Below are 26,594 nucleotides of genomic sequence, written 5' to 3' on the forward strand. Positions count from 1 at the left end.
CTTCACACATGGTAGGCGAGCGCTCTACCTCTGAGCCACAACCACAGCCCTCTAAATTGATTTTTTAGAGGAGATAAAATTTCTTCTCTACCCTCTTGAGCTGTGGCCGAGCCTAAAATTTAAACTGACATAAGATAGAACAAGAAAAGTTTCCCTTTCCCAATAACAACCACGAGAATGTGATCCTAATTAGAATGTTACATTCCATGTATGTATAATGTCAAAATATATACTCTACTGGGCTGGGGTTATAGCTCAGCGGTAGAGCGCTAACCTAGCATACGCGGGGCCCTGGGTTCAATCCTCAACAACACATAAAAATAAATAAATAAACAAAATAAATAAATAAAATAATAAATAAACAAATGAAATAAATAAACACACATACACACTCTGATGTATATCTAAAAATAACAACAAAAAATCTGTTCCAAGTTTCATTAGATTCTAAGACTAATTTCTATTTACTGATATCTGAGTAGACATGTACAGAAATCAGTGTTGCTAATTTGGTAATACACTCATAATTTTTTAAAATTAAAAGAAATATTACTCCCAACATGTGTATTTCTGGGCCAAATTTATGGGATAAAACAAAGAAAGAGATAAAGTCTAGGGCTGGGGATACAGCTCAGTTAGTAGAGTACTCGCCTTCTATGCACAAGGCCTGGGTTCAATTTCCAGCACCACAAAAAAAGAAAAAAAGAAAGAAAGAAAGAGACAAAGCCAGACATGTCTACTTGAGTTTATTCTTGTTCTTTAAAAAAAGAAAAACAGAGAGAGAGAGAAAGAGACAAAGTGGGGTGGGGGAAGAGAGAGATATTAGGATAGACAGGGAAATAACTCAAACACTGTGAACAGGAACCAAGACTCCAAGATTTGGGCGTACTCTCTCTACCCTCTACCTCAGTTCTCCAAGAGAGTCCCACCCACCCGATTTTCTTTTAAACAAGACACCCAAATCAGCAGCAAAGGTACCTGGGGTAGACACTGAGATTTTGAACACTGGGAATGAGAGGGAGAAAGTCCCAAAATTAGGAGTTGGAAGAAAAGGGAAGGAATGAGGGAGAGGCTAGGCTCTGGAGGGCAGAGTTGGGCAGCGAGAGGTGGAAGTGAGTCAGTATGAGGGGTTCCCCTCCTGACCGCTGCTGCCCACACTTCCCTGGACCCCAGAGAGCCCCATGGTTTGTTCTGCAGTTCATTCCCTATTTCCAAAGGCCTCACAGGCCTAACTCCAAGTCCTCTAGCTCCTCCTCCAGCGCCCTCCTCCTTGCTAGCTTCTCCAGCTGCTCTTTGCTGGGCTGACTGACTTCTCCAGCCTGGATCCGCTGTTGCAGCTCTTCCACCTGCCGAAGCTTTTTCTTTAGGTTCTTTATCTTCTTGGCTTTCTCAGTGGTGGCAGCTGAATCAGGTGGGTCAGAAGCAGCTGTTGAGGCTGAGTGGGAGCCTTGTGGAGCACTGGGGAGTTGGGCTGTCTCTCCCAGGGACACCTTGTCAAGAGTCCGGCTCAAGGCCTCTGCCTCTCCTTTCTCTTGCTGTTGCCGCCTCTTCTCCTTTCGCTTCAGGTTGCGTTTGGCTGTCTTGGAGAGGCCTGGTTCACCACCTTCAGGTCTAGATGGGGTAACAGGAGTGGTGGCCTCAGGGCTCAGCCCTGGAGGCAGCTCTGGTTTACTCTTGAAAAACTTCACATATTTATTTTCATACCTGCAGAAAACAAAAGAAGTCAACAAATTTCTAAGAATCACTGACTTTTTGATTCTTAACCTTCCAAGTCACTTCATTCTCATAACATTCCCAATTCCTTCCTCTCTTTAGGTGCCTCCCCCACTTTGCCTAGCTCTGCAGGAGAGGCTGTTGGAGGGTGCCTAGGATCTGAAATTGTGACTGGCATTTGGAGGTTCTGATTATCAGAGGTCATAGAATCAAGACTAGTCACATGTAACCCTCAGTCATCTGAGAACCCCACCCTTGTTCTCCTTTCTCCAGTACCCTTCCTTCCATTTCCTTGGGGTACTGGAGAGTCATCCCTGAATTTATGGGCACACATAATTTATACTTCTGGAAGGACCCCATTAACTAGCCCTTCTCAAGCCTAACCACGCACACTGGGACCTCCTCCTGGGGCACATAGCCTTCTTTCACCCTCCGCTGCTTGCGCCAGGTCCCGTCAGGTCGCTGTGTTGAGGCGATATACTTGCCTGAAATGAGAGAGATTAAGGTGGAGAGTTATTCTTTCTTATTTTCTAAGATGAAAGAATGCGTAAATGTGCATTTCCCTTAGCACCTATCTTGTCTACCAAATGCAAACTGCTAAGTTATCTTCTCTTCTATCAACCCCAATCCCTGTCATCATTATTTACTGAGTAACTATGCACTATACAACATACCACCCTTGTCCTCAAGGAGCTTTTGTTTTTATAATTTAATTGGCAAGAGAGGATAGGCATAGACCCAATTATTCACCAGTCTGGGCAACATAGTGAGACTCCATCAAAAACTGAGTGCAGTAGCACATGCCTATAATCTCAGCAACTCTGGAGGCTGAGGCAAAAAGATCACAAGTTCAAGGTCAGACTCTGCAACTTAGCAAGACCCTGTCTCAAAATTTAAAAAAATGAAAAGGGCTGCTGGGAATGTGGCTCAGTGGTAAAGCATCCCTGGTTTCAATCTTCAGCTTAAAAAAAAAGAGAGAGAAAGAAACACAAAACAATTGTAAGAGGACATCAAAGAAAAGCACCAAGTACACAAGAGTATACATAAAGGATACTTGTTGATAATTATTGAAATTAGCAAAAAGCTGAAAGTAACTTAAGTAGTAATCAACAGATGAATGATTAAATGGCTTTGGTTCATCCACACAACACAACACCATACTGTTGTTAAAAAGAATGTTAGATATAGCTGCCAGGTGCTATAGCATCCCCTCAGCAGTACAAAAAAAAGGGGGGGGATGTTAAATATAAATGTACTACCATTGAATAGTGTGTATGGTATACTAAGTGAAAAAGTGAGTTGCAGGATAACGTGTAGAGGTCCTCAAACCTTTTTACTTTAGGAACCCTTTACCCAGCGCCTCATTCAAGCTAGCAAGTATTCCACCACTGAGCTAGCAACATCCCCAACCCTTGGTACTGGGCATTGAACCCAGAGGCATTATACTACTGACCTACATCTCCAGCCATTTTTTTTATTTTTTGAGATACGGTCTTGATAAATTGCCTAGGCTGGCCTCAAACTTGCAATGGTCCTACCTCTACCTCTTGAGGAGCTGGGATTACAGGCTGGCATCACTATGCCCAGCTCCCTTTATAGTCTTATTTTACAATGTTATGTATTTATTTATGTTACAATTCAAAAAAAATGCACTAATTTCCTCAGAAAAGTCTGTAAGAACTAGGAAGTTGTAAATTTCACAGTAGCTGAAGTTTCCCAGACTTCTAATTTTGGAGGGTTTGAATTTTATCATTGATAATAAATATTGTCAGTTGTTTTCCTTGAAATGACAGGCTTGTCTACGGCATACCACCCTGAACACGCCTGATCTCACGATCTCGTCTGAAATGACAGGCTTGCTTCCTTCCTTCATTTTCAAAAGAATGACTGTCAAATATATCTGACAGGTTTTTGTTTTGTTTATTTTGTAAGACTGGGGCTGCTAAATGGCTGAGGCTGGCCTTGAATTTGGGAAACTCCTGCTTCAGCCTCCTCAACTGCTGGGATTATAGCCAAGCACCACCACACCCAGCTGTGAAAATGTTTTTGCTTACAGAATTCCTAAAAGGGTTTTTAAGGCCCCTGCACCACCCCCATCTCCAAGAGTCATGGAGAACACTTTCAGAATCTCTGGTAGAAAGCATGGGTCCCATTTTTGGTGAAGCATGAGGCAGGACTTAAAGGTCTATGAACACAGGTCATGCCTGTAATCCCAATATTCAGGAGGCTGAAGCAAGAAGATTGCTTGAGCCCAGGCGTCTGAGACTAATCTGGGCAACACAGCAAGACCCTGTCTAAAAAAAAGGGCGGGAGGTGTAGCTTAGTAGTAGAGCGCTTCTTAGCATGGATGTAGCCCTGGGTTTGATTCCCAGCACCAAAACAGAAATTCTATGTTGTCTGTGTATGAGGACAAAGAGAAAAGTGTGGAAGGACACATACCAAGCCTTTAATGTTGTTTACTTTAATAGGGATAACCTGGAAAAAGAGAAATGGCAAAACCATTTTTAAAAATTATATATATAATTATATATATATATATAATTTCGTTTAAAAAAAAAAAAAAAACTGTAGTACTTTTTTTGGTGGTGGGTACCAGGGATTGAACTCAGGGGAACTCGATCACTGAGTCACATTCCTAGCCCTATTCTGTATTCTTTAAATTAGAGACAGGGTCTCACTGAGTTTCTTAGCACCTCAATAAATTGCTGAGCTGGTGAACTCACTGCCTCCACCTGCCAAGCTGCTGGGATTACAGGCAGAAAAATCAAATCTAGGACCTCTATGAGGATTATGTATTTTTCCATTAATTGATTTTTTTTCAAAATGCAAATATCAGCTAAATGTAGTGGTATACACCTGTAATCCCAGGGATTTGGGAGGTTGAGGCAGGAGGATTCCAAATTCAAGGCCAGCTTCAGTAATTAGGGAGGCCCTAAGCAATTTAGATCCTATCTCAAAATAAGAAAAAAAAAAAAAAAAAAAAAAAAGATTGGGGAATGTAATTTAGTGCTCAGTGGTAAAACATCCCTGGGTTCAACCCCAAGTACCCCCAAAAAAGAAAAAAGCAGTAGTCAGGCTGGGAATGAAAAATCGGGCCAGGCCAGACCAGATCAGACACAGTGGTACATGCCTGTAATCCAGGCAACTCAGGAGGCTGACACAGGAAGATTACAAATTCAAGACTAGCCTCAGCAATTTAGCTAGCTAAGCAACTTAGTGAGACCCTGGCTCAAAATAAAAATTAAAAAGGGCTGAGGACATGATTCAGTTGGTTAAGCACTCTGGATTCAATCCCCAGTAGCAAGAAAAAGGGAAATGGGACCAGATCTTAGAAGGTCTTAGAAACAAGGTCAAGGAATTTGGACTTTATCAGATGAGTAAAAGAAATACGGAGGATATTTTTTGGCCAGGAGTGATAGTATAGACACAAGAATAAAAACAAAAGAATGAAAAAAAACAAAAACAAAAACAAAAAACCTGAAAAGCTTCATGAAAGGACTAAGACTAGTGTGGGCTCTGAAGAAAGGGTCAAACTAAAGGAAATGAGAAAGCAGACAGAATGGATCGGAAACAGAAGTCCATTCTAAAACAAAAACTCAGATGTGAGAATACAGATGGCATTTTCAGGAGATGGCAAGTAGAGGAGTCTGGCTGAGCCAAAGAAAGGACTGGTATAGTGAAAGGCCAATGTTCAGATCTTGAATGCCAGTTAAGGAGTTTAACATGTGGCACATGGCATGCATTCAATAAACACTTGTCAAATGAATGAATCCTTTATCCAAAGCATTTTTGTAAAGCCTTGGATATGAATAAATCCTTTATTCAAAACAGTGTTTTAGACCAGTTAATCCGGCATGATGAGAAGGTAAATTGGAAAAGAAAAACACTGGAGTCTAAGGAAACCAGTTAGAAAAAAAGACTGCAATAATCTTTTTCTCCTCCCCCATCCCCACCCTGGTTACTGGGGATTGACCTCGGGGCACTCTACCCCTGAGCTATAGACACAGCCCTTAGTATTTTTTGAGACAGGGTCTCACTATATTACTCAGGCTGGACTTAAAATCTGCAATCCTCCTGCCTCAGCCTCCTAAGACTGTAGTAATCTTGGCATGAAGAGGCAGAATTGGCTAAAAAAGAACTCAAAGAAGACACTGATGCTAATATATTATCAAAGGATCAACCATACTTGGTGATTCACTGACTAGGGGAGAGGTAAGCAAGTTAGAAATCAAAAATAACTCAATACATTTCTAGTAATCCTACTGTTAAGAATTAACATAAAGGAATAGTTCCAAGAGGAAAAAATACAAAGAAAGAGGAAAATATAATTATGTAAAACTTATGGCATTATCTATGAATAAAAATTAAAAACAAAATTTACATCCAATTTTATAAGAATGGCTAAATATACATAGTATATATGTTTAAATGATGACAGAAGCCAGGCACCATGGCACACACCTATAATCCCAGGTACTCAAGGAAGCTGGGGCAGGAGGATCACAAATTCAAGGCAAACCTCAGCAATTTAGCAAGACCTGTCTCAAAAAGTAAAAAAAAAAAAAAAAAAAAATTAAAAATAAAAGAAAGAGCTGGGAATGTAGCTCACTGGTAAAGCACCCCTGGCATCAAATTCAGATACCTACCCACCCCCCACACACAATGATAAAATTTTTCAAAAAATCTTATGATGTGATCTAATAGAAAGTATAAGAAAATTATACATATACCATGATTTTTTTTTTTTTTTTTTTTTTGTACCAGGGGTTGAACCCATGGGCACTTAACCACTGAACCACATCCCCAGTCCTTTTTTAATATTTTATTTAGAGACAAGGTTGCTTAGGGCCTTGCTGAATCACTGAAGCTAACTTTGAACTTGTGGTCCTCCAGAGCCACTGGGATTACAGACATGTACCACGGAGCCTGGCCACCCATGATTTCAACAATTAAATGTTATGAATATTTGTAAATTTAGAAAAGGATATGCAATAATGAAAATGTTACATTAGGGTAATAAAATTATAAATACTTCATTTTGCTGAGCATGGTGGAGCACGTCTATAATCCCACAAAATAGAAGGATGAGGTAGGAGGATTGCAAATTTGGGCCAGTCTCAGCAATGTAAAGGACCCTGTCTTGGCTGGGGCTATGGTCCAGTGGGTAGAGTGCTTGCCTTGCATGCACAGGGCCCTGGGTTCAATCCTCAGCAACACACACACACACACACACACACACACACGCGCGTGCGCGCACGAGATCCTGTCTCAAAATAAAAAAATTTTAAAGGACCAGGGATATAGCTCAGTGCTAAAGTGCCCCTGGAGTCAATATCCAGGACAAAAGAAAAATTATTTTTTCTTTTAAAATATTCCCTTTAATGTTGCTGACATATTGTGGATTTCTTAAATATGTAATTTTAGGTGGCTTAGAGAATTATAGGTACACTAAGGACAGCAAAATTATCTTGACCAAATAATTCATAAAGATTAGAGACACAGCACTTATTGTGATCCTTGGAAAATGAGCAGGATTTAGACAAGTGAAGGTGAAAGCAGAGTTGAGAAAAAAAGAGAAAGGTAAAGGAACAAGAGCAAAGGGGCAAAAAATATTTGAACCTTTACTTAAAATTCTTCCTGGATTCCTATTTCCCTCTGGGTTCTTACATGGAGTCACACACAGAAGGTCCTCTTGACCTAGCTCCTGCTAGTCTCCAGCCTCCTAACACACAGGCAGCCACTCGCTTTCTACTCTAGCCACAGAAATAGTCACAAATCTCACCCAGAACTGTGCCTCTACTGTCTATGTCTTTTTGCTTTATTTCCCTTTTCCTTATTTCTTATGTTAGCTAATTCTTACTGATCTTTAAGTAAATTCATTCCACTGCAGCCTTCCCTGAGTTTCCCAACACAAGCCAAGTTAGAAGCTGCCCTTCATGCACACATAACACCTATTTCAGCCTTTATCATGATCTAATGTTTAATGTAATTGTTTGCTTGTTTGAATGCAAGGACTTTGTCTTTTAACTTTGTAGCGAAGAGCTTGGCTCACGGAAGACAGTAAATATTGGTTGAATTAATAAATGTGAAAGTTTAAGTATATCATGAAGTAGCAAGAATCCAGCATATTTTTTTTAAGAGAGAGGAGAGAGAGAGAAAGAGAGAGAGAGAGAGAGAGAGAGAGAGAGAGAGAGAATTTTTTTAATATCTATATATATATATATATATATATTTTTTTTTTTTTTTCCGGCAGACACAACATCTTTGTACGTGGTACTAAGAATTGAACCCGGGCCACACACATGCCAGGCGAGCGCGCTACCGCTTGAGCCACATCCCCAGCCCCAAATTTTGGAAAAAAAGGTATATATAATGAGAAAAGAAACTAGAATAAACTAGTGAGTATATGAAAGATCTCCAATCTCTACTGCATTTGGAATTTAAGCCTTAGATTGCAGGAGAACACCAAAGACCTATAATGGAGTACAGGCGATCTGCTTAAAGCTATGCTTTTAAATCTAACCCGAGTTGGGCACAGTGCTGTAATCCCAGCTCACCTTTAATCCCAGTGACTCAGGAGGCTGAGGCAGGAGAATTGCAAACTCAAGACCAGCCTTGGCAACTTACTGAGGCCCTAAGCAACTTAGACAGACCCTGTCTCAAAATAAAAAATTAAAAAGTCTATGGATATGGCTGAATGGTAAAATTCTTCTGGGCTCAATCCCCAGTACCAAAAAAATAAATAAATAAATAAATTTGAAAATATAGTGTAGTCATCCCTCAGCATCTGTGGGGGAATGTTTCCAGGACACCTCAGGACACCAAATCCTCAGGTGCTCAAGTCTCTTATACAAAATGGCATAATGTTTGCATATAACCTTTTCAAATCCTCCCATATACTCGAATCATCTCTGGATTATTTATAATACCTAATACAACGTAATGATATATAAATTCTTGTAAGCTACATTGTTCAGGGAATAATTACAAGAAAATCAAGAGTAGTGACGTGTTCAGTAGAGACACACACACACACAAAAAAAAAAAACAACTTTTTTTTTAAAGAGATGGATCTTGCTCTGTTGCCCATGGTGATCCCAAATTCCTGGGCTCAAGCAATCCTCCTGTCTCAGCATCCCTAGTAGCTGGAATTACAAGTATATGCCACACCCAGCCATGAATATTTTCAATCTGTTGAAAATAGATTGAGGTTGGTTGAATCTGTAGATGCAGAACCCATGAATGTGAAGGGGTGACTATACAATAAACTTAAAGTGGAGAAAATGAAAACAATAGCTGTAACAAAAGAAGACCTAACTGGGATATTCTTTGTGGCATTAAAAGGAAAATGAAAAGAAAAATCCATTATGAAGGATAAATGAACAAGATGCAAAGACTGCTAAGATTTGAATTGGAGAGGAAATAATAAAAATAGTGTTACAATGAATTTAATTTGATGCCTTTCATATATATTATCTTGTTTTTCACCCCATATTTTTGGGTAAATAGGGCATATGGTAATAACACTTATTCACACATGGATTTTAAATGTTTATTGAGCACTTACTGTTGTGCCAGGCACTGTAACAGAAGCTAGAGATACAATAATGAATAAAGCAAGCAAGATTCTTGCCTGCATATAGCATACATTCCTGTGAGGAAGATAATAAATGAGGACACAAACTAATTACAATATCACTCTTGAATGTGGAAAGTGGGAAGAATAAAAACCACTGACATATACAAAGTCCAGAAAGGAAAACTTTGTGAAAATAACTAATTCAATTCTAGACAATCAATGTTTTACATGGAATCAGGGAGAAAGAGATAATAGTAGTAATATTGAATACTAGAAATATTTAAGTCAAATGCATAGAGTTTATAGCAGGCCCCTTTTATCAGAGGGGGGATATATTTCAAGATCCACACTGGATGCTTGAAACTGCAGATAATACCAAACCCTATACACAGGTTGAGCATCCCTAATCCAAAAATCCAAACTCTGAAATGCTCTAAATCTGAAACTTTTTGATTGCTGACATGATGCCACAAGCAGAAAATTCCACACCTGATCACATGTGATAGATCACAGTCAAAATGCAGTTACGCTGAAAATATTATATTAAATTTCCTTCAGGCTGTGTATGTAGGGTATATCTGAAACATAAATAAATGCTGTGTTTAGAATTGGATTCTATCCCAAGATATTTCACTATGTATATGCAAATATTCCAAAATCTAAAAACATCCAAAATCCAAAACACTTCTGGTCCCAAGCATTTTGGATAAGGGATACTCACCCTGTATACTGTTTTATCCTAATTATACATATTTATGCCAAAGCTTAATTTATAAATTAGGCACAGTAAGAAATTAACAATAACTAATAAAATATAACTATAACAATATACCATAATAAGTTATTTAAACGTGGTCTCTATTACTCTCTCAAAATATCTTATTGTACTATACTGTATTTTTGCACTTGAATTGATCACAGTTAACTGAAACCATAGAAAACAAAACTTCTGACAAAGGGGCACTATTGCATAGTTGAAGAATTAAGAGAAGTAAAGATAGATTGTGAGGAAAGCAGGGCAGAGCTTCTTGAATGACCATCCTGTATGGAAGCCCTCTGAGATACAAATAGCTCATTATCACATAGGAGCACCTATTTTATGTTATCTTGGTTCCATCCTCTGGCCTTGATGGTATCCAAGGGTGAAGTCAAAAAGAAGGGAGAGGTTTGGCGATTCCCACCCCTAGAAATAAAAACCAAGGGCAGAATATCAGGACTTTCAGATAACATTTTTGAGAGAATCAGAAAGTACAGATTAGGGACTGCTATTCTGTTTTTTAAACTTTGTCATTTCCCACATTTATTGTTTTATAATTTTCAACTTGTTTTCCTTAAACCTATTAGTAATAAAAACTCTTAATCTAAAAAGGGCCTTGTTTGAGGGGTCGCAGGAAGACAGCAAAGAGACAACATTGCAAGGCTTGGGAGAACGCCGAGGGACTAGAGAAAGTGACTGGTAAAGATGTGTTGATGAGCCTGAGGATGATCTCCGGCCAATGATAAGACCTAGCTAGAGGTGGTTTCCAAAAAAGAGATCAGAGTTGGAGGAATGACCCTGGAAAATGATCATGATTGTTTCTCTCAAGGAAGTAAAGGTACTAAAATCATGAAGTGATTCATAGAAAAGGACAGAATAATGCCATGGAGACCAAAAGAGTTTTATGTAACAGTAGTTGATTAACAGGGTTGAAAGTACCATTTTAAGGGAGTAAGTGATTAACACTATTAAATACTGCAGTGAGATCTAGGACAAGGAGAACTGAGTAAAAGTCAACTGTTTCTGGCAATTTGGAAATACCTGGTTATCTCCAAGAATACAGCTTTGGAAAAGCATGGTGGTCAGAAGCTAGACTACAAATTAATTAAATATGATAAATAGGCACAGTGGCTCACAGTTGTAATCCCAGGGACTCAGGAAGCTGAGGAAGGAGGATTCTGAGTTCAAAGCCAGCCTCAGCAATTTAGCAAAGCCCTAAGCAATTTAGTGAGATCCTGTCTCAAAATAACTAAATAAAAATAAAAAGTGCTTAGTTTGTGGCACCATAGGATTAATCCCTGATACCAACAAAAAAAAGGACAAACATTTATTGAAAGCTTCCTATGAGAAATGTACTGTACTAAGTGCCATTAGGATTAACAATATAAGCAAGCAAAATGGTGCTTAGTTTCAAAAAAATGTACATTCTAAGTAAGGGGAGCTGGGCAAGCAAAAAATAAGACAAACGTATAAATGACAAAAGTAACCAAACAGATGCAGATAAGGAATAAATAACCATACTCCATTTGATGAGGGAAGATAGCAGGAAACTAGGAAAACCTTAAGAAATTGACATTAAAGATTAGGTAATAGTAATAATAATAATAACAACAAATAAGCAGCCAATATTTTACAGGCAGAAAAGAGAAACAAATAGGAACAACAAGAAGCAAAATCATAGCAGTAGAAAACTCACAGTATGTTATGAATGATTACAAATAAGCATTTATTAATGAGTAGCTACATTACACCAGGAACAGTGGGTAAATATTATTTACAAGTTGAGGAAATAGTCTTACAGAGATTGAGTAGTATATTGTAGTACACACCTATAATCCCAGCTATTTGGGACTGTGAGGCAGGAGGGTCACAAATTTAAGGCCATCGTATGCAATTTAGGAGACACTGTTTCTTTTCTTCCTTTTTTTTTTGGGGGGGGGGGTGCTGGGGATTGAACCCAGGGCCTTGTGCATGTGAGGCAAGCACTCTACCAACTGAGCTACATCCCCAGCCCTAGGAGACCCTGTTTCAAAAGATGTAGGCGTGCTAAGGATATAGCTCAGTGATAAAGTGCTTGCTTAGAATGCCTAAGGTCCTGTGATCAATCTCTAGTATTAATAAGAAAGACTAGTCTAAGATCTTATAAAGGTAGCATATAGCTAGCTGTAGTTACATTCTGAACTCAGGTCTGATGCCAAAACTTACTATCACACTGATGTTCTACTTTCCTATAAAGCCCAGTTTCACCAGAGGGTACAGGCAAATATACAATATGTGACAAATACTAGAATGAAAACTAGTCTGTGCTCATACTAGAGAGTCATGTCTTAACGTAAGCAGGTAGCATGAAGAGTCCATGTATCAATCTGAAAGTTAACTCCCAAAAGTTAACTCCCAAATAATAACATTAGCAATCTTTGAGTACTTGCCAAATACTTTATTCAATATTTATAAATATTATCTTATTTCATTTTCACAACTCCAAAGTATTATTCCAGTTTTATAGAAAATGAGAAATTTAATAACTTGCCCAAAGTTAATTAGTAAACTGCATCAAAAATTGAACTCAGAGTAAGGGCTCCCAAGGTTACAGTCTTTCTTTTACACTGGTACTAGGGATTGAATCAGGGCTGCTCTACCACTGCTACCTTCTCAGCCCTTTTAATTAATGTATGTATTTATATATTTTTATTTTTTGGTACTGAAGATTGAACTCAGTGTCGCTAAACCACCAAGCCATATCCCTAGAGCATTTTTCTAGTGTTTTATACTGAGTCAGGGTCTCACCAAATCCTTAGGGCCTCACCAAGTTGCTGAAACTGGCTTTAAACTTGCAATCCTTCTACCTTAGCCTTCTGAGTTGCTGGAATTACAAGCATGTACCATAACCTCCAAAAGAGCTGGAGATGTAGTTCAATAATAAAGAGCCCTTGGGTTAAATCCCCAGTGCCAAAAAAAAAAAAAAAAGTACTAAGGATATTAAAAGGATATGTTAAATGTGTAAAATAAATAAATATGAATTAAAAAAAATAAATCAAAATGTATCCTTCTGGGCAATCTATTCTAAGATAATAACCCTAAATGAGGGGCTGGGAGTACAGCTCAGTTGTAGAATGCTTGCCAAGCATGCACTAAGCCTTAGGTTCAATTCCCAAACCACATCACAAAACAAAACAAAAACCCTAAATATAGGCAAAGATTTATGTGCAAAAATATTCACGAAGTTCTTATAAAAAAATTTTTTTAGGGGCTGGGGATGTGGCTCAGCGGTAGAGCGCTCGTCTAGCATGTGCGAGGCCCTGGGTTCGATCCTCAGCACCACATAAAAATCAATCAATAAAATAAAGGTACAAGAAAATTATTTTAAAAAAAAGACTATTGGGCTGGGGATGTGGCTCAAGTGGTAGCGTGCTCGCCTGGCATGCGTGTGGCCCGGGTTTGATCCTCAGCACCGCATACAAACAAAGATGTTATGTCCTCCGAAAACTGAAAAAATAAATATTGAAATTCTCTCTCTCTCTCTCTTTAAAAAAAAAAAAAAAAAAATTTTTTTTTTAGAGTGTTACAGCTCTTTTAGAATCTGCCTAAAAGATTTTCTAGTTTTTGCAAGAAACAACCCCACCCCCATAGCAGACAAAAAAAAGTTCTGGAAATAATCTAAAAATCCAATGGCAGAAGAAAGGTAAGGGCTAAAGGTGTGGCTCAGTGGTAAAGCAACTCTGGCTTCAGTTTCCAGCATTAAAAAAAAAGAGAGAGAGAGAATTAATGTCATAAGGTTAAGTGAAAGGCAAGATACTAAAAACATATAGAGCTAGGCATGGGGATGCATGCCTGTAATCCCAGTGATTTAGGTGACTGAAACAGGAGGATCACAAGTTCAAATGAAGCCTTAGCACTTAGTGAGCCCCAGAGCAACTGAGCAAGCCCCTGTTTCTAATAAAATATAAAAAAGAGCTGGGGATGTGGCCCCTGGATTCAATCTCTGGTATCAAAAAAAAAAAAGCAGTAACCTTATAGTATGTCAGATGAGATGGAACAGAAAGAGACTAGAGATTAGACAAGTTATTTAAAAGGTCACAGCAATATTTGTAGAATAATAGAAACTAAAATTTTAGCAGGCACTTAGAATAGCTCAACTATAATGCTTGACACTTGGCATATAATCTCTGCCAATCCATACACTAACCCTTACATAATAGTAATAATTACAAAAGAGTGCTTTGGACACATGTATCAGATATGTACATTGCTTTATTTAAACTTTTTAAAATATTTTTAATATCTATTTTTGTTTTATTTATTGTTATTTTGTGCTGAGGCTTGAACCAATGCCTCACATGTGCAAGGCAAGCACTCTGCCACTGAGCCACAACCCCAGCCGACTTTAATTAAATTTTAATTCTCACAATATTTCATTAATGAGAAGAATTCCCAAGGCCATAGAGCTAAGTATTGAAGAAGAAATAAGTGTAATGCCACTAGAAATAAAAGAATATTTCAACAAGCTGGGTGTCATGGCATATGCATATAATTCTAGCTACTCAGGAGGCCGAGGCAGAAGGGCAGCAAATTCAAGGCCAGCCTTGGCAACTTTATGAGTCCCTATCTCAAAATAAAAAATAGGGGCTGAGGTAGTAGCTCAATGGTAAAGTGCTTGCTTCATATGTGTGAGGCACTGGGTTCAATTCTTAGCACCACATAAAAACAAATAAAGATACTGTTTGTTCATCTACAACTAAATAAATATTAAAAGAAAAAATAAAAATAAAAAATAAAGGGGCTGGGAAGTGGTAGAGTGCTCCAGGTTCAAACCCAAAAACTGGAAAAAAGTAAATAAATAAATAAGAACTAGAAAAAAAAAAATTAGCCAGGCACAGTGCCACATGCCTATAATCCCTTGATTCGAGAGACTGAGGCAGGAGGTCCCAAATTCAGGGCATCCATAACTTCTTTCTCTGTATGTGACCTTTTTTTTGCAGTGCTGGGGATTGAACCCAGGGCCTCAAACATGCTAGGCAAGTACTCTATTGCTGAGCTGTGCTCCAGCCCACCTTTTTATCTTAAAGAGAATATATCTAATATTTTCCTATTAAGTATAATGCTAACTTTGTGAGACAAAAACCTTCATCAAGCAAAGAAAATTTCCTTCTATCTTTGATTAATAAAAATCATTATTAGTATTATTTGAAGTGCTAGGGATTGAACTGAGGGCCTTGCGCATGCTAGGTAAGCTATTTCCCACTAAGCTACATCCCCAGTCTCCTCAATCCCCTTTTTAACACCAGGAATTATTTCCATCACGAATTTACATGATGGTGCTTTTTACCAGACAACAGTTTGGTTTCTATCGTGTCACTTTCCTTACATTAGGACCTTTTTGCAGTTGTAGTGTCTACATTGTTTATCTCAATATTTTTCCAGCTGTGTTCCTGGAAATCCTGGGAGTGTTTCAGGGGTTATGTGGGATAGGATGGAATGAAAGGAAGGGAATAAGCACCTCTGTAGTTATATAGAGAAAAATAAACTGTTTCTTCTACTCTATGCTCAAAACATAGATCACTTCTGTGATCTCCAAATGTGTGGGGATTTCTTCCTACCAACAAGCAAGCAACCAGTTCTGCAGCAGATACCATCTGGACTTCCTCTAATTCAATTTAATTCAGACACTCTGTACCTGAAGGTAGCACAGTTTGAGGGCTCAGTCTCATCAGATTATTCCTCACTTCAGATCCAGTTGCATGTTTAGGCTTTTGAGTCTTCTGACCTACTGGCCACCAGTTGGGGTTCCTATAACCTCCTCCTGCGGTTCAATTTAATTGCTAGAACAGCTTAGGGATCCATATTTGTAATTTCAGCTACACAGGAGGCTAAGGTAGGAGGATCACAAATTCGAGGCCTGTCTGGGCAATTTAGCAAGACCCTATCTCAAAATAAAAAATACAAAGGACTGGGGAAATAACCCAGTGGTAGAACACTTCTGGGTGTAATCCCTAATACCAAAAAAAGAAAGAATATTTAAAGCTGAGCATAGTGGCACATACCTGTAATCCCTGCAACTCAGGAGGCTGAGGTAAAAGGATCACAAGTTCAGGCCAGCCTGGAAAACTTTGTGAAAGCCTGTCTCAAAATAAAAAAGGGCTAGGGCTGTAGCTTAGTAGTAGAGTGAGATAAAACTTTAACCTTGTGAGATAAAATCTTCATCAAGCAAAGAAAATTTCCTTCTATCTTTGATTAATAAAAATCATTATTAGTATTATTTGAAGTGCTGGGGATTGAACTGAGGGCCTTGCGCATGCTATCTCCATATCTCCCACTAAGCTAACATCCCCAGTCTCCTCAATCCCCTTTTTAACACCAGGAATTATTTCCTGGTGTTCAATCCCCAATTGGGTTTAATCCCCAATAAAGCAAAAAAAGAAAAAAAATCATATTTTGACAACTGATGTAAAAGGGAGGAGGTGGTAGATGGTATGAGAAAAGTAAAAAGCCAAGTCTGGTGACTCATGCATGTAATCCTAGCAATTTGGGAGGCTGAGACAGGAGGATCACGAGTTCAAAGCCAGCCTCAGCAAAAGCAAGGTGCTAAGCAACTCAGTGAGACTCTGTTTCTAAATAAAATACAAAATAGGGCTGGGGATGTGGCTCAGTGTTCAAGTGCCCCTGAGTTCAATCTCCAGTACCAAAATAATAATAACAATAAATAAAAAGGGCTGGAGCACAGCTCAGTGGTAGAACACCCGGGGTTCAATCTCTATCTCTAGTACTACTAAAAAAAAAAAAAAAAAAAAAAAAAAGGAAAAGATGATTCAAAATACAAGAGCAATGAAAAGACCTAGTGCTCCGATCTTGGTTTCTACTTTCTAACATCATTCTTCAGTAAAATGAACAAAGGGCATGCCTGTAATCCCAGTGGCTCAGGAGACTGAGGCAGGAGGATAGCGAGTTCAAAGCCAACCTCAGCAAAAGCAAGGTGCTAAACAACTCAGTGAGAGAGACCCTGTCTCTAAATAAAATACAAAATAGGGCTGGGGATGTAGCTCAGCGGTTGAGTCTGAGTTCAATCCCCAGTACCCCCCCCCAAAAAAAAATGAACAAAAATTCCTTGGAGAAATGGCTGATTCTAGAACTGAAGCAGGAAATATATACATGATGAGCCTGGAACATCTTCAAAAGGAGAGCTTACTTTGTATATCAAAGAAGAAAGGGGCCAGCTAAAAAAATAAAGAGTTCCCAATGTCTAAAAGGTTGAGGGTTAGGGATGTAGCTCAGCAGTAAAGTGCTTGCCTAGCACACACAAGGCCTTGGACTCAATCCCCCGCATCAATAAATAAAGGCTGAAACAGTCAAGCAGTAAAATAAATATAGTATTGGATTAAAAAACCTAATTATAAAATAAAAAATCAATGTCAATATTGATATAAATAAATGTTTGAAAAAATAAACAGGAGAGAAATCTCCTGTGCAGAATAATTCCAAATGATCTCTGTCCTTAAGGAAAAAAACCTAATATCCTATTCTTGATGTTTGGGCTGCATAAGTGACTTCCCTCCAAAGAATATAATGGAAAGGAGGAGGGTAGAGAGAAACTCTACAGTAGAGAAGCCTTACAACCACTACCTTACCAGATGACCATGGTCAATATCAATATTAAAAAAATCACTGTGATCCTACATCATTATCACTCTGCCTCTATGGTCTTATCCCCAAAATACATAACCCCATCTAATCATGAGAAAAATGTCAGATGAATTCCAATGGACAGCGGGCATTGTGACTAGTACACACCTATAATCTCAGTGACTCCCAAGACTGAGGCAGGAAGATAACAAGTGCAAGGCCAGCCTAGGCAATTCCGCAAGGTCCTTTCTCCAATGGAAAAGCCAGGAGTAGTGGCCCAATCCTGTAATCCTACCAGCTCGGGAGGCTTCGACAAGAGAATCACTAGATCAAAGCCAGCCTCAGCAACACTGAGGCATGAAGCAACTCAGTGAGACCCTGTCTCTAAAATAGGGCTCAGGATGTGGCTCAGTGGTCGAGTACCTGAGTTCAATCCCCATTACCAAAAATAAAATAAAATGAAGAGAAGCCAGGTGTTGTGATGCATGCCTGTAATCCCACCAGTTCGGAAGGCTGAAGCAGGAGGATCCCAAGTTCAAAGCTGGTCCTGGCAATTTAGCGAAGCCCTAAGCAACTTAGTGAGATCCTATCTCAAAATAAAAAATAAAAAGGGCTGGGGACATGGCTCAGTAGTTAAGCACCCCTGGGTTCAATCCTCAATAACAAAATAAATAAATAAATATTTAGAAATTTAAAATATATAAGTAAAATGAAAAGGGCTAGGGATGTAGCCAGTGTTAAGAGTATCCCAGGGTCTAGCCCTTGCTACCATAAAAAGGCATAGGCAACTCAGGAGACAGGGTGATGCTAAGAATAATAACTGTAGTTAAGGAACAAACTAAGCAGTGAGGAAATGGAAATAGGTTTAGACCTGATATTCAATAAATCTGCCTGTGAATAGGAAAGAAACAGAAATGACATGCCTTGATTTTTCAATGAAACATAGTGAACTTATCTGCCATAAAAGGAAAAATTAAAAGGGTGGGGCACAGAGAGTAGAAAAGATTAGAGAGATGGTCATGGGAAATTTAATGACACCTGGAAAAAAGTATTGTAGAGAAGCTGTGATCTGACAGAAGTTAACATTATATGGAATCTGCTAGTTTCTATGCTTTTTCTCTAGCAACATGCAACAGTCTAGAAACAGAAGCCAAGAAACTAGTTGATAGGTATGATTCAATATAACAGAAGCCCTTGCCTTAGTATAGAAGATCAAAATTACTAAGAAAATGAAAAAGATAGTATCAAATTGGTTGGCCATACAGGTCTAACTAAGCAGCAGCAAAGGTAATCATAAGGTACTGGTAGACTCAACAAAATGGAATGGATCAAGAACCAGAAAAATGGGAATGAAGCTCTAATAGTACAGCTCTTGCCTAGCATGCTCAAGGTCTTGGGTTTGATCTTCAACACTGCACACTCCCACAAAAAAAGAATCAGAGCACCTAAAAAAGACAAATAGCTGCCTCTGTAGATCTGAGGTAGTCAAAAAGGGGAAGGAGGGCTGGGGTTATGACTCAATGGTAGAAGGCTTGCCTAGGATGTGTGAGGCAGCTTGATTTTCAGCACTGTGTATAACTAAATGAATAAAATAAAAGTCCATTAACATCTAAAAAATAAATAAATACAGTTTTTAAAAAAAGTAAAGGAGCTGGGTATAGTGGTATAAGCCTGTAATCCCAGCTACATAGGAAGCTGAGAAAGGAGGATCACATGTTCAAGGCCAACCTGAACAACTTAGTGAGACCCTGTCCTAAAATAAAATAAAAAAGGCTGGAGATGTAGCTTAGTGGATGACCGCTTGCCTAGCATACATAAAACCTTGGGTTTAATCCCAGTATCACAAAAAAGAAGAAAAAAAGAAGAAGATGGTAACTGGTAAGGAGGCTAAAGTAAGTACTTGGAGGGTACCTGAAGGGAAGGTACTGGTAGTGTTGTCAGGTTGTGGCAGTGACTTAGAACAAAGCAGCCTGTGTGGGAAAGAAACATCAACCAGGCCCCCATGGAAACACCTGCCAATTAGCAGGATCTCCTGACTACCACCTGTCAATCAGCAGGACCCCTTGGACAATCCTGGAGTTCAGCCAGCTTTCCACCAACTCCAGCGGGACAAGGGACTCTAAAAACACATTTTCCTGTCCCAAGCCCTTCCCTTCCTGCCTAAGCCCCATAAAATTCCAGTCCAGTCAAGCTCCCACGCGGTTTCTCCTCAGACCCTTCTCCTTGATTTTTCAATGAAACATAGTGAGCTTATCTGCCATAAAAGGAAAAATTAAAAGGGAGGGGCACAGAGAGTAGAAAAGATTAGAGAGATGGTCATGGGAAATTTAATGACACCTGGAAATTTAATGACACTCTGTTGGTGTGATCGAGTTCCGCCCAGGAGTGATATCTCAAATAAAGCCTCATTCAAAGGCCTTTTTAAATCTTCATCCTTTGGTCACTGCCCGCCTTGCCTGATCTTATAAGTGTCACTGATGAGGTCCAGGTTGTAGTGATTCTAACATATATCTGGTTTGAAAATAGAAAGGTAAGTCAATGGTCTCATGCTGAGGAACCAGGAGATCAGAGAATTTCAAAAGTGCTAGAGACACTGAGAATAATAGCAAGAAACAGCATAGAGAAAACAATATGGTTTGATGGGTCTGGGTCCTTATGGACAGTAAATAATGGCACTGAAGTTTTAAAGAAACTACTATAATTGCATGGCAATACCTTCTACAAAGATTGCAGTGACAATGGTAGGCCAATAATCAAAAAGCAGTATTGGAGTGGAAAAGAACAGTTTATTCCTCCCTCTTTCCCACACAGGCAAAGGGAACAGAAAATGTCTCCTTATGGCAGGGTAAGGGAGATGTGATATCTGGATTTTTATTAAGTCAGGATTTAGGGGGGAAAAAAAGGACTGGATGATAAGTAGTATTTTCAGAACATACATTAGAAGTTGAACACATTAAAGAAAAACTGAACAATCAGCACAAGCAAAGATGGTGTATCACTTTGAAGAGGAGAGACCTGGGTTGTCATTAGGTACCATAAGATAGAGGGCTGAGATATAAGAAACATATAAAGCAACAGAACAAGTGGCATTTTAAAACACACTGTGCATACCACTGCACATGCTCGGTGTCACCTACACAGAAGACTCACATATACCATACAGGCTACAAAAACATAATCACCTCGCACTTACATAGCATTTTACAAACTACTTTCGTATATATTACCCTATTTCACCTTCACTGGGTCGATATTACTACCATGCACATTTTTCTAAAGACAAGATTATTAGGATAAGACAAAACTATGAAGAAAGCCTTTATTTTTCAATTTCTCACATACACAGCAGACATTATTTGGCATCTCAAATAATCAGGCTAAAATTCTTCTCAAGCCATTAGGAATAGTAGGTTCTATCAACCAAAGACCTTGGGAGAAGTCACTAGACACCTTCCTGTTTGCCTTCTCTCACCTTAGATTCTGCAATCCCTATCATCACCGGGGGAGGTAGAGATAGGTGGCTCCATCAAGGAAAAAACTCAAGTTGAAAGTTATATTAAGTTTCTCCTCCCTTCACACATCTAGACCTCAGTGACCCAACAAATCAAGATGAGAGAGTGGGAAAGGAACTAGGTAGCAATGGATTGGTCTTCCGTAGATATAGCTTCGAGAAAAAGAATGAAAACAGGGATGGGTAGGACAGGAAACAGGTATAACTAAGACATGGGGGGGGGGGCGGGCAGGGGGCTGGAATTGGACGGAAGTAAGAGTGTAGGAGTCCATAAGGCTGGAGAACCAAACAGAGATATGGGAGCTCCAATCGCTGCAGAAAAACTGAGGGCCCGTGAGGGTCCTGGAGCAGGGAGCATTGAAAGACCCTGAGTTTGGGTGACCGGAAGCAGAGACCCCCCAAACACCAGACCAGAAGGGGGCGCAGGTGACACCCCGGAGGAGAGAATGAATGGGGAAGGCGGTCCGGGGGGCGGGACAAAGGAGGGGCCCCGGGATGGGCGGGGCACAGACCCCTTTGCAAGTACGAACCCCTACCCCGAGAGCCCAGGGAGAAGCGAGTCCGCGACTCCCGCACTCACCGCCGGTCTCGTCAGTTACATAGGGAGTCGCCATCTTGAAAACGCAAACCACTTCCGGCGTGCGCGGACTGGGGTCCCGCCCCCTCACTACCGGAAGTGGAGTCTTGTTCGTAGCAAGCCACCATTTTAGTCTTAAAGGAAGAGTGCACCATTTCGTGGGCGAGGGAAAGGAAGAGGGGACTAAAAGCTGAGATAGTTGATAAAATAAAGCCTTGGATTCTTATTGCCACCCATATCACCCTTAAGCGCCTGGTGCGTGTAAATCAGCTGGGAGCGGGAGAGGTTCCGACACACAATTTCTCTCATCCCAGAGCTGTACATCTAGGACATGCGAGGGGAAAGGGGCGCAAGGCCCAATTGCACCCGAAAGAGGGGGCCGATACAGAAGTAAAGGAAGACTATTCATGCTCTGACCTGACCCAGATACCAAGGAGACTTGGTGACACGGGGCCGGCAAACTCCAGCAACGTACTAGAGTGCACGAATATTGCTGGAGGCATGTGGAAGACCCCAACAACCCTTAGAAGGTGGGGAGGTCGAACTGGCATGCCGTTTGCCCTCGCTGCCCAGCTTAACTCTAGATCGAGACCTAAGAAAGAGGCCTGCAAGTCGGTGGCCGCTGCGGCTTGGTCACCTGTCCCCACACCCTCAGGGTTGCGGCTGGCTTTCATGGTCGAGTTGGGGCGGGCGGGCAGCACCGGGCAGCCTGGGCACTCGGTGGCGAAGTGACTTCCTGCCCTGGCCGCCTACCGGAGGAGTCTCCTCGGGGTGAGCCCTAGGGTCAAGGCAGAGTGAAGGCATCTGGGCGGACCCAGTTAGTATTCTGTTCAACCTCGTGCAAGTCTCTGGGAGCTGAGGATCTAAAGCGGGATAGCTAGCCTATAATCCCAGCCGGCCCACACGGTCACTCCCTTGGCAGGTCTGCCCTGCCTCCAGCCTCAATTGTTCTTCAAAGAACCCCAAACTTCTCCCTCCCCCACTCCTCTGTAGCTGTAATTCCTCAGGGCTAAATCCTGTTAAACTAGTTTCTCTTTCGGCCTGGGAGGGGCGAGTCACAGCTTCCTCTCCTCAGGTATCCGGACTCTGTGCTCCTCCATCCCCTTATTTATTTTTCTTCAGCAACCCCTTTACCTTCCTCTGTAACCCTTATTTTAATGCCCATAGTACCTCTGTGAATATTAGTGACCACCTCTAATACTAGGCAGCATGCCTTAGTTAAAAGAACAAAACAAAAATAAAAACAGCAATTGGCTGAATAGGACCTTAGCCAAGCAAATTAAACCTCAGAAGTTTTTTTCAGGGCCACACCTGTGCTTTCTTTCCGTTCTCCCATCTCCTTGACTTCTACCTGGGACCCAACTCACCAGGTCTCAAAAAGATTTATTTAAAAACTATTTACATCTCTGGGCTGGAGTTGTGGCTCAGTGGTAGAGCACTTACCTAGCACGTGAGAGGCACTGGGTTCCATCCTCAGCACCACATAAAAATAAATAAATAAATAAATAAATAAAGGTATTGTGTCCACCTACAACTATTAAAAAAAAAAAAAAAGCATCTCTGAGCCTGCTCAGTACACAACATAAACCAAGCTCACTCTCTTGGGCTGAAAAAATTTATGGTCAAGAAGTTATCATTGAAATTAAATGGTGCCAGACATGTCCAAGGAATATTATGGGGAATCTGACGCCTTTAAGAATCTTGTGATAGATGAATGTGTGGATATCGAAACTAATGGGCAACAGAACAATAGTGGAATGGTGGTAATACAAGGAAATAGTATCATCATGTTAGAAGTTTTGGAACAGGTACAAATAATGACTATTCAGCAGAGAAATCCATCACCCTTCTCCAAAGGGACTAACTATGACCTAAAAATCAGGTCATGTACATTTTCATATTAAACTTTTTGTTAAATAAACTTTTTAATAGTTAAAAAAAAAAAAAAAAAAAAAACTATAAACCATGCATGTGGTGGTGCATGCCTGTAATCCCAGTGGCAAGTCTGAGGCAGGAGGATCACAAGTTCAAAAACAGCCTCAGCAACTTAGCAAGGCCCTAAGCAACTCGGAGACCCCATCTCTAAATAAAATATTTTATAAAAAGGGGGCTGGGTGGGCTGGGATTGCGGCTCAGAGGTAGAATGCACGCCTAGCATGTGTGAGGCACTGGGTTCGATCCTCAGCACCACATAAAGTAAAATAAAGACATCGTGTCCACCTATACCTAAAAATAAATAAATAAATATAATTTAAAAGGGGGAGTTGGTGCTGGGGATGTGACTAAGTGGTTAAATGCCCTGGGTTCAATCCTTAGAACAAAAAAATAAACCTAATTACATACAGATGGGAAGGGCAATACACACACTTAGTCCCAGCTACTAGGGAGGCTAAAGCAAGAGTCTAAGACAGACTCTGTTGTGCTTCAGCCCTGCCCCATCCATCATCCTGTCCTTAGCGTTGTAACTAATAAGAGGTGAGTATGATAGGAAGACTCTAAAAATTAGTGGACTACATCAGTATCTAAGGAATGGTCTTTGTGGCTTCTTTGGGCCTGTTCTGCAAGGGGAATCCTAAAGTGGGCACTGCTCATTACCTAACCCTAATCCCCCACTGTGCCCCAAAACCTCCTGCCCCAGTTCTGGGTGACAGGAAGTGAAACTCAACTGTCTGCTTAGTAGACCAGCCTAGTACCCAGCCCTGGGCCCCGGATGTGACCCCCCACCCTGAGGAGGAAGGGGGTAAAAAGAGGCTGGGGAGAACAGGCTGTTGTTTTTTCCTTTCCCTTTGTTCATTGCGGTTTCTTTCTTTCTGACTTTTATGATGTGGTTGACTACAGAAATGAGCACCTGGAACTGTAGGCATTAGATGCCTCCTCTTTAGATGTTTCTTTGCCTTTCTTCCCCCCTTCAATTACTAACTTGGGGTATGATGGAGCACAGATCCAAACAAGATACAAAGAAGGCTAGAGTAAGATTGATTTCATCTTATTCCTTACTAAACAAATAACACCCATTGAAGTTAAAAAAAAAAAAAAAAAAAGTCTTCAAAGGCGTGTCTTTAACTTTATGTAAAGACCGGAAGAGGGGTTATGGACCTATTCTTACTTGTATACTCAGAGCAGAGAAGCTTTATAATATTTACACTCTTTTCTACAGTCCCTAAACTGGGCTGTTTTTGCCTATCTTGCAGAACTAAGTACAGAACCTGATATATAGTTGGCCTTCAAAAGTATTTGTTGGCCATGACTAAGGAGGTCACAAAAACGAAGCTTTGCTGGGGCTCTGGCTGTGACTCAGTGGTAGCACACTTGCCTGGCATGTGTGAGGTACTGGTTCAATTCTCAAACCGCATATAAATAGATAAAATAAAAGTCTATCAACAACTAAAAAAAGTTTTTAAAAAAAGAACCTTTGCTAACAATGAAGCAAATACTTTTCCAAGTGAAGGATGAGCACATGCCTGTAATCTCAGTGATTCTAGAGGCTGAGGCAGGAGGATAGCAAGTTTGAGGCCAGCCTCAGCAACTTAGTGAGGCTCTGTCTCAAAAAGGGCTAGGGATATGGCTCAGTGGTTAAGTGCTCCTCAATCTCTGGTACCAAAAAAAAAAAAAACTGAGGATAAAACCTGGAGAGGACACAGTTGCAGAGACAGCCCCTCCTCTAATCTGTGCTAGAGATCTCCAGTTTAGATATAATAATTTTCTCAAACCTTACTACTCAGCAGCCATATTTCTGGAAAAAGTGGAGCAGTTTCTTCAACTAGCTTGTCTTGAGACAATTGGGAATTATTTGCCTCCCTCTGTTTCCACTAGAGGGCCTCATGCATTCATTCATTTCTTTTCCTCTGTGACCCCTACCAAGCATAAGTATATATTTTGTGTATGTGATATATGTGTGTACACACACATACACATACACACTCCCAGTCAGAGGTCTCTCCTCCCCCTCCTTCCACCTCAAAGGTAAGAGGGACTATTCCAGTAACTCAAGGCTTTGTCATTCTGCCCTACTTCAAAGGAAGGGTAGGAGGGAGTTAGGGGTTGGGGCGGGGCTAGGGAGCAGGATGCCTGGGTTCCCAGGTCTTAACAGTAAGTCCCTAGGCTGTGTCTCTCTCCCTTGCTCTACCAGCCTGAGGACCATCCATGCTGCCCCAAGAGCCTTGACAGCTCCTGAACAGATTCCAGGCAAGAGAAACTGAAAGGATCTCCTTTTAGCTCCTACTTTTGACTAGGGCCTTCTTCATCACTTGCTGAGGTCAGTAGGTAAAATGGGAGGGTTAGGGCATAGAGGAATGGTGCACACAGACCAGAGAGCTCTTTGCACCCTAGAATTAGGGAGAGGATATGAGTTTTGCGTGGAAGTGTCCGTAGACTGGAGGAATAAGTCTGAAAGGCTGACAGATTGTCTCAAGAAGTGTCAAGCAAGCCATGCAAGAAGGGAGGCGACTGGATCTCAGGAAGTGGAATGTGGAACCTTGCCCTGCCCTTGTGGGATCTCCTGGGTGAGAAGTCATGGTGGATGGAAAGGAGTTGAACAGGGAAGCCCAGGGTGGCAGCAATTAGGATAGGGGAACTGATGGATGGTTGGACAGCTGTGAAGCTGTTCTTCTCATCTGCCTGCCTCTGCTCTTGACTTCCCAGGTTTAGGATGAGGGGAGAGGCCGTGATTAGAAAGAAGGGGATATGGAAGTAGAGCTACCCCAGGCACTAGAAGACTAGATGGAGCGCAGAAAATGAGAAAGTGGTACAGAACAGAGCCCTGGAGACATTCGGGGGACAGGGAGCAGTTTATGTTGAACTGGAAATCTGGAAACAGGCCTCTCTGGTCTCGAAGTTCCCG

At 40.6% G+C, this 26,594-nt stretch overlaps 1 protein-coding gene, 2 non-coding genes and 1 pseudogene across 5 annotated transcripts; 2 read left to right on the forward strand and 2 right to left on the reverse strand.

Moving 5' to 3' along the window:
• Window positions 1-739: 739 nt before the first annotated feature.
• Pym1 (PYM1 exon junction complex associated factor) lies at window positions 740-22,539 on the reverse strand. Of its 3 annotated transcripts, none has more exons than XM_076853017.1 (4): window positions 22,392-22,537; window positions 21,758-21,888; window positions 2,105-2,198; window positions 740-1,704 (listed from the first exon to the last, which is right to left on the reverse strand). In XM_076853017.1, the coding sequence occupies exons 2-4, from the start codon at window positions 21,789-21,791 to the stop codon at window positions 1,221-1,223; spliced, it is 612 nt and encodes a 203-aa protein (XP_076709132.1). In that variant the 5' UTR covers window positions 21,792-21,888; window positions 22,392-22,537; the 3' UTR covers window positions 740-1,220. The 3 variants fall into 3 exon arrangements, with proteins under 3 accessions (XP_076709132.1, XP_076709131.1, XP_076709130.1); XM_076853016.1 differs by having other exon boundaries at window positions 22,347-22,432; XM_076853015.1 differs by lacking the exon at window positions 21,758-21,888 and having other exon boundaries at window positions 22,392-22,539.
• On the reverse strand, window positions 11,986-12,058 carry Trnav-cac (transfer RNA valine (anticodon CAC)). The gene has a single exon. It is a non-coding gene; the product is annotated as a tRNA-Val (tRNA).
• Window positions 13,607-13,670, forward strand: LOC143398701 (U7 small nuclear RNA). Its single transcript, XR_013091304.1, has one exon. It is a non-coding gene; the product is annotated as a U7 small nuclear RNA (small nuclear RNA).
• An 803-nt stretch (window positions 22,540-23,342) lies between the features above and the next one.
• LOC143398503 (small nuclear ribonucleoprotein G pseudogene) lies at window positions 23,343-26,401 on the forward strand (annotated as a pseudogene).
• Window positions 26,402-26,594: the final 193 nt, after the last annotated feature.

Source organism: Callospermophilus lateralis, chromosome 4 (genome assembly GCF_048772815.1).
Source record: "Callospermophilus lateralis isolate mCalLat2 chromosome 4, mCalLat2.hap1, whole genome shotgun sequence".
Classification (NCBI taxonomy): Eukaryota; Metazoa; Chordata; class Mammalia; order Rodentia; family Sciuridae; genus Callospermophilus; species Callospermophilus lateralis.

What these genes read in the sequence shown, in the direction of transcription:
- Pym1 (XM_076853015.1), bottom strand. Translation starts at nt 22,428, where the DNA reads ATGAAAGCCAGCCGCAACCCTGAGGGTGTGGGGACAG. An exon ending in CCCTGAGGGTGTGGGGACAG is followed by an intron (nt 2,199 to 22,391) that starts GTGACCAAGCCG and finishes CTCTCATTTCAG; the next exon opens with GCAAGTATATCGCCTCAACA. An exon ending in CCCCAGGAGGAGGTCCCAGT is followed by an intron (nt 1,705 to 2,104) that starts GTGCGTGGTTAG and finishes TGTTTTCTGCAG; the next exon opens with GTATGAAAATAAATATGTGA.